This window comes from Mesitornis unicolor, unplaced genomic scaffold (genome assembly GCF_000695765.1).
Source record: "Mesitornis unicolor isolate BGI_N332 unplaced genomic scaffold, ASM69576v1 scaffold32054, whole genome shotgun sequence".
In the NCBI taxonomy this organism is placed as follows: Eukaryota; Metazoa; Chordata; class Aves; order Mesitornithiformes; family Mesitornithidae; genus Mesitornis; species Mesitornis unicolor.
In genome coordinates, this window is record NW_010181294.1 from 1 (window position 1) to 7,915 (window position 7,915).

The 7,915-nt window shown below is 55.7% G+C and overlaps 1 protein-coding gene across 1 annotated transcript; it reads right to left on the reverse strand.

Moving 5' to 3' along the window:
* Positions 1-577: 577 nt before the first annotated feature.
* On the reverse strand, positions 578-6,661 carry EPHX2 (epoxide hydrolase 2, cytoplasmic; the record flags this gene model as incomplete). Its single annotated transcript, XM_010183390.1, has 12 exons — positions 6,584-6,661; positions 6,264-6,423; positions 4,704-4,894; positions 4,474-4,596; positions 4,133-4,207; positions 3,800-3,895; positions 3,516-3,594; positions 3,281-3,315; positions 3,166-3,192; positions 1,157-1,242; positions 923-1,038; positions 578-642 (listed from the first exon to the last, which is right to left on the reverse strand). Coding segments are annotated over exons 1-12 (1,080 nt in total), but the record flags the coding sequence as incomplete, so codon positions are not given.
* Between the last annotated feature and the right edge of the window lie 1,254 nt (positions 6,662-7,915).

Consider the following 7,915-nt stretch of genomic DNA (forward strand, 5'->3'; position numbering starts at 1 on the left):
GAACCAACTGTGCAGCCCTGGGATGCAGAGCTGGAGCAGACACCAAACATCACTGTATCCCAAGAGATGTAAGAACCAACAGCCAGGAGCAGACACCGAGCATCGCTGCATCCCGAGGGATGCAGGAACAGACAGCACAGCCCCGGGCTGCAGAGCTGGGAGCTGGCTGGATGCCGTCGGCAAGGCACGGCCTCCCCTGCACTCCCCGGAGCGCTGTTATTTCAAACCACAAAGGTTTCTCACCCCGAAGCAATGCGCTGACATTTGCAGGGGTTAAGGAAGCTAGCAGTGCGGGCCCGGTGAGGACAGGAGCTGTCCCTCCCCAGGCAGCAGAGCTTTCTAAAAGCCTTCTCAATCCTTACTCAGGGTCAGCTTGGAGTCCTACAGAGCTGCAGCCCCTGCGCTGCTGCTTACAAGGACGCGTTCACTCTGGTCCCTACTGATGGCCGACTGAATGCAGGCTTTGCAGGCAGCAAAAAGATGGCAGATGCAGGGTGGGACGTGCCCCAACAAGGCTTGGAGAGGACAGTGAAGCCCCCTGCTCCCACCCCAGGCCCATCCCCAGCCCCGTTCCTACCTCCTTGCGCGTGGAGCGGATCAGGACCTTCAGGGTGCGGCCGATGTCTTTCTCCACCTCCGCCTCTCAAAAAAAAACGCCTCTGCGACGCCCTGCGCAGGGTGGGGAGGATGCACCAGGGGTGATGCCAAACCCCACCCCAGGGACCCAAACCCACCCCTGGGCCAGATCCCCCCACCCATGGGGGCTGGGGTGGAAGCTGGCAATGGGGTTTTTGCATGGGACCAAGGGCTGGCAGGGGGATCCCAACCCAGCTGGGGCAACTACAGGGACCCCAGCATGGGTACTGGAGGGGTTAAAGTCCCAAAATGGGGGGGACACACAATAAAAACGGGGGTCCTGGACTCACCGGCTCCTGGAAGTAGAACTGGTAGTCAAAATTGGGGAAGGCTTTCAACTTCTCCACGATGTCCACAAAGGGGTCAGCGGGGCGGTAGGGGGTGTTCAGCGAGGCCACAGCTCTGCGGCACCAAACAGGGGGGGACAAAATCAGCGTCACCCCCAAATTTGGGGCGCCCCATGCGAGCCAGAGCTCTGCTGCAGGAGCAGGAGGGGATTTGGGGGGAGCACAGGACCCACCTCACCCTCTCGGGGTAGAAAAGGGCCATGTTCCAGACCACGGCGCCGCCCCAGTCGTGCCCCACCAGCACCGCCTGTGGGATGCCCTGCGGGGAGGGAGCACCTCGAATCCCCCCCAAAAACAGCACCCAAGAGAGCAGGAGGCGCGGGAGGAGATTTCCCCTCCTTCGAGGCAGCAAAGACATCAGGAAACAGCAACATTTGCCTTTTCTCCCTCCTTTTTCATCCTTTTTCCCCTCATTTTTAATCATTTTTTCCCCCTTTCCCATCTTTTTTCCCATTTGTTGTCCTTTCCCTCACTTTTTGTCTTTTTTCCTCCCTTTCTCATCTTTTCCCCCCACTTTTTCATCTTTTTTCTCTTTTTTGTCTAATTTTTCATAATTTTTCCCTTTTTCATACTTTCTCCCCTCTTCCATTTTTTCCTCCTTTCTCATCTTTTCCATCTCGTTTTTCCCGTTTTTCTTCTATTTTTTCCCTTTTTTCATCATTTCCCCCCACTTTTCCTCCTGTTTTTCCCTTTTTCTTGTCTTTTTTCCCCTTTTTTATCATTTTTCCACACTTTTTCTTCTTGTTTTTCCCCCTTTTCTTATAATTTTCCCCCTTTTTCATCTTGTTTTTCCCTTTTTCTTGTCTTTTCCCCCTCTTTTTCACCAGTTTTCCCCCTTTCTCATCTTGTTTTTCCCTTTTTCTTGTCCTTTTCCCCTCTTTTTCATCTTCTTCCCATTTTCCATCTTCCCCCCCTTTCAGTTTCTCCCCCTTTTTCATCTTTTCCCCCCATTTTTTGTCTTTTACTTCCTCTCTCATCTTTTTTCCCCATCTTCATCTTCCCCCCCTTACTTTTTTCCTCCTTTTTCATCCTTTTCCCTGTATTTTTTCCCCAAAAAAGCACTCATTACCCAATCATTACCCATCACAATTTGCTCCAGCTTAATTAAACATCTCCATTCCTGAGCTCTCCAGAGAAAAGCCCTCGATCTTCTCCACCAAATCCACATCTGGAGGCTGCGCATCCCTTGGGACCCTCTCCCCATCACAGCCCGCCTCCCCCCCAGCCCCATCCCTTTCCCCTGACCCCTCCGGGCACCTCCAGATCAATCCAATTAAACCCTGTGCTCCTGACGATGTCGCAGCAGCCGGTTCGTAATTAGCTGGTATTTAGAAGCATAATTAAAATTCCCTAAGGGGCTGATGAAACCCAGCGTCTTAGACCCTCCCCAAGGGGGAGCAGAGGGTTTGAAGGGGTCTCCCAGCATCTCCCAGTCCGAAATGGGGATGGGTTTCATCCCAGCAGCTCCTGGACCACTCCTGCATCCCAGCTATGGGCTCAAACAAAGCTTCATTAAATCCTTGCTCTTCCTTAAAATCTCCCTGGGTCTTTTTTTCCCCCCTTTATTTCTTATTTTTTGCCCTCTTTTTAGCGCCGTTTCGCAAGGACAAAGCCCCGCGGGCATTGACATTTGCAGGCTCCGCCACCTTCCCCCTCCGCTTCATCGCTTTCCAAAGGCTGCAGAAACCAACCCCATCCCCTCCCCATGGGGATCCCAAATCCCAGTAGATCAGATGCCGAGGTGGCACCAAATTCCAGCCGTGCCATGGTCCCAAGCCACCCAAACCACTTGGGAGCTTCTATGGTTGGGGTTCAAGGAGGATGGAGGGGATGCAGCCCAGCATCCTTCTCCACGAGCATCTCGTGAACCCCAAAACCAGGCACCACCAGCCCATCTCCTCATCCTCAGCAAGGACACAAGGTCCAGGAGAAGGTGATGTGGAGCTGGAGACCTTTCCAACGATGGGGCAATGGGTTGTAGAAACATCCCCACCTCTAAAATCCCAAAGATGGGGTTTGGGGTTACCCTGAGGGCTTTAGGTTAAAGCCTCTGGGGACCTCACATGTCCCAACGTGGGACAGACACCAGGAGCTCATCGTCACCCTCAGAGGTGAAGAGCAGCCATGGGAACACGCGCCCAAACCTTGCCAAAGGGGGACCCGTGGTGGTGCTGCTCCTCACCAGCTTGTCCAGGAAAACCACCAGGTCCTGGGGAAGGGAGCAGAGAAGGGGTCAGGTCCTGCCCAGGACCATGCCCTGCCCTCCCCACCGCGCTCATCCCGCTCCAGCTCCTCACCTTGCAGATCTGCTCCTGGGAATATTCTTCTATGTCTGCACCCAAGACACAAATCACCATCATTTTAAGCTCTGCACCTTCCCAAGGATGCGTTTTGCACCCATCTGAGATGCAGGAGGAGCCTCCAATCCCCCCAGGAGAAGACTCCTCCACCCATCTCCTCCTGGGTGTCGGCCTTGGGGTTGGCAGCTCCATCCCCAGTATGTCCCAGTACGTCCCAGTAAACCCAGCTCACCCAGCGGGGCCGTGGACTCCCCGTAGCCCTTCATCTCCACAGCGATCACCCTGAAGCCGGCGTCGGCCAAAGCTGGGATCTAGGAGTGAAAGCAGCAGCTTCTGAAGGACACTGAGCCCCCTGGACCCCGCTGTGTCCCCAGGAGGTGACACCGGAGGGTGAGGAACCCCCCCCCATGTCCCTCAAGGGTCAACACAGGGTGGTGGGACAGCCCCAGGACCCTCCTCCACCACCTCTCAGCATCCCAGCACCAACCCCGTGGTCCTCCCCGTCCCCCCCATCACCTGGTAGCGCCAGGAGAGCCAGGACTCGGGGAAGCCGTGGCAGAGGCAGACGACGGGGCCGTGTCCCATTTCTACAAAGTGCAGCTGGACGCCGGGCTGGAGGGGACAGAGAGACCCCACCGGTGGCACAGCATCACCCCACAACCCTCCGGGTGTGGGAGCCCACCACCACATTTTGGATGGAGAAGACCTCAGCGATGGGGTAGCCCAGCATCTCCCACTCAGAGCATCCCACACAGCAAGGACAACCCAAAAAGCCACCTCTCGGTTGGCAGATCCCACCCTGCCAAGCTTGGGGACACCTCGTCACCGAGGTGGTCCCCTCCACCTTACCCTGATGGGTACGTATCCATGGGTCACGTTGTTTGGGTCACACGCCGTCGGCAGTGGCTCCTCTTGGGTGCGAAGCTGTGGGGCGAGGAGCATGGGTTGAGCTCCTGAACAAGCCTGGAGCTCCATCGGGCATCCCCACTGCCCCACTGCTGCTGCTGGGACATCATCTGAGATGACCACGGCTCAGCTGGTCCAGGGGATGGGGCTACCAAGGGGTGGGCAGCTCCACAGCCCCCATCCCATTTGTTTCCATGAGAAACCGGAAGCCCCAGCAGCCCAAATTCACCCCTGCATCCCCAGGAGAGCAGGGGACAGAGGGGACCCAAACCATCTCTACATGCCTGGACGCCCGAGAGCTCCTCCAGCTCCTTCAGGACGGTGTCGGTGTCCCTGACGAGGATGGTGGCCATGCCCATCTCCCGCGCCGGCTTTAGGTTCTCCCCGATGTCATCCAGGAAGATGACCTGGAGATCCACCAGCAAGAACAGGGCTCAGTCCTTGGGCTCGGCCAAGGACTTTGGGTGCTCGGAGGGACCCCCCTGTGCCTCATTTTTTGGGCTGGTGGCCCTACCTCCTGCGGCTTCGCCTGCAGCGCATCCAGGGCATAGACGTAGATTTCGGGATCCGGCTTCTGCGCCCCGAGCCGGCAGGACTCGATCACCAGGTCAAAGTGACGGCGCAGCAGGTCCATCAGCGTGGCCGTGAAGAGCCGCCCGGCGCTGTCGTCCACCCAGTTGTTGGTGAGGATGCAGGTCTTGAATCCTAGGGATGAGCAGAGAGTTTGATTTTTCCTCTTCTCCCACGTTTCTTGGGCCTTCCCAGCCTAAAATCTCCCTCTTGCAAGGCTCTGCCTGGACCAGGACACCCATCAGGAGATAAAGGATGCTTCGCAAGAGCTTATGCCAAATTTGTCCTTGCAGGAAAGGAAGGCTCAACCCTCCCAGCTCAAATGGGATGTGAGATGGAGCTTGGGCACACTGAGATGGTGAGGACTGAGCTGAGGGATGGGCCACGGTGTGGGGTGAAGGGCTATGGTGTCTGGGTGGTAATGCACCTGATGGAGATGGTAGCAGGGCTCAAAATACCTAATTAGGGATGTTAAGAGAATGCTGGGATGATGATGAGGGACTGAGCATGGACCACATGGTGGGAAAAAAAATGCCGTGGTGGGACCGACCAGGGACCCCGTGGTGGGACCGACCAGGGACCCATGGTGGGACCGACCGTGGACACCTGTGATGGGATTGACCAGGAACAATCTTAGTTGGACCAACCAGGGACCCCATGATGGGATCAACCAGGGACCCTACAGTGGGACCAACCAGGGACCCCATGATGGGATCAACCAGGGACCCCACGGTGGGACCAACCAGTAGACCTCATGATGGGATCAACAAGGGACCCCATGGTGGGACCAACCAGTAGACCTCATGATGGGACCGACGAGGGACCCTACGGTGGGACCAACCAGTAGACCTCATGATGGGACTGACGAGGGACCCTACGGTGGGACCAACCAGGGACCCCATGGTGGGATCAACCATTGAACCCCATGATGGGACCAACCAGGGACCCCATGGTGGGACCTACCAGTAGACCTCATGATGGGATCAACCAGGGACCCCACGGTGGGACCAACCAGTAGACCTCATGATGGGATCAACCAGGAACCCCACGATGGGACCAACCAGTAGACCTCATGATGGGACCAACCAGGGACCCCATGGTGGGATCAACCAGACCTCATGATGGGACCGACGAGGGACCCTACGGTGGGACCAACCAGTAGACCTCATGATGGGACTGACGAGGGACCCTACGGTGGGACCAACCAGGGACCCCATGGTGGGATCAACCATTGAACCCCATGATGGGACCAACCAGGGACCCCATGATGGGATCAACCATTGAACCCCATGATGGGACCAACCAGGGACCTCATGATGGGACCAACCAGGGACCCCATGATGGGACCAACCATTGGACCTCATGATGGGATCAACCAGGAACCCCATGATGGGACCAACCAGAAACCCATGGTGGGACCGTCCAGAACCCCCCAGAGCCTGCTCAGGAGGGGAGCAGCCCCCTTACTCCACCACCCCTTGCCCAAACCCTCCCCAGCACCCACCGTTCCTCCGCAGTGCCCTCGCCGCCTGCAGCATGGGGACATTGATGGTCCCCTTGGCTGCCATCTCCTCGAAGGCTCGTGCCACCGAGAAGGTGGGTGGCAGGGAGATGCCCGCGGTGGTGGCGTGTTGCCTGCAGCCCTCTTCCGTCTCCGAAAAAAGCTGGAAAACACCCCCAGAGTCATCAAATAAACCCAAAAATATAAAGCACAACCCCATCCTGGAGCCTGGTCCCATCGGCTCCTTCCCCAGTCCCATCCCAGTCATCCCAGTCCCACTGGAGCTGCTGGTGATGCTCCAGGGTTGGTACCCAAGGGCTCACCTGGGACAGGGTGATCTGTCCCCTCATAGCTTTGGCGTAGGGACTCTGGGAGCCACCAGCAAACAGGACCTTCCGAAAGAAATCCCTGCAAGGAGGAGAAGGAGGAGGAAGAGGAAGGGTCAGACCCCAAAATCAGGGGGTTTCGGGGTGCGCCATGGGGAGGGGGACGCCCTGTGCAGGAGCTCCGTTATCACCCAGGAGCATCGCATCGTTCCAGGACCCGGAGCTCATTTATTCCCATTGGCAGCTCAATGACATTTTGCCAGGAACAAACAATAAAAATTTTTTAAAAAAATAAATTAAATAATAAAAAAATAATGCAAAGAGCGAAGCATTTCGTAAGCTGGAGCTCAAGGAAAATAATTTGCCCCTATCACAAGATCACAAAAGACCTTCTCGGGTGGCAATAAAACAAGATTAAGGCCACTGGCTTTAGGACAAAGCTCTTCTCCGAGTCGATAAAAACGCGGCTCGGTCAAAAAATAAAGCGGCTTTACCTGTTCCAGCAGCATTACTGTCACTTTTTTTCCCCTTTTTTTTTTTAATACAAAGCGAAGCAAAAATATATTCGATGGCCTGATAATCTGGGAATTTATTGCTCCATCTGCTCCACGTCCTCCAGCATTTAGTAATTCAATATTTCATTCTCTCTTTCTTTTTATTTATTTATTTTTTAACTCCCTGCTTTATTTTTTTTTTATTTAAACACCCACGCGCTGCCAGGAAATCCAGACCCATTGGGAAACGCAAACCCACGGAACTCGTTCAGCTCCTTTTGGGGAGCTTTGGGGATCAGCAATTCCCAAATACCTCATATTAAAGTGGGGGGGGGGAAAGGTTTTGCTGGGACTCAGGGGACCCATTGGGGTTTCTCAGCCCCAGCTCATGTGCTGAGTTGTGTCCGGTCTCAGCCCTGAGGCAGCGATGGCCTACACTAATTATCCTGCTTAATTAATTATTAATTGCTTTCTTATGGCTTCTCCCAATGTCCCCTATGGTGATCTGATCTAATCTGGGTGTTGGTTTTACCCGCTAAGCTGCACCCCACAACCAGCACAGGACCCCCACCCAGCTTGTACCCCATACCCAGGACAGGACCCCTTCCAGCCTGCACCCCACACCCAGAGAGGTCCCCAGCTTGGACCCCATATATAGAGACCCCAACTCGCTCCCCATTTATACACAGGGACTCCAACTCGCCCCTCACACCCAGGACAAGGGGTCCCCGTCCCTTCCCCCTACGCACACCCCGCGCAGGCGGCGACCGCACACACAGAATTATCGCCTCGTCTCTACGTTCCTCCGCCCAAGCGGCGACTCGCCGAGGAGCGG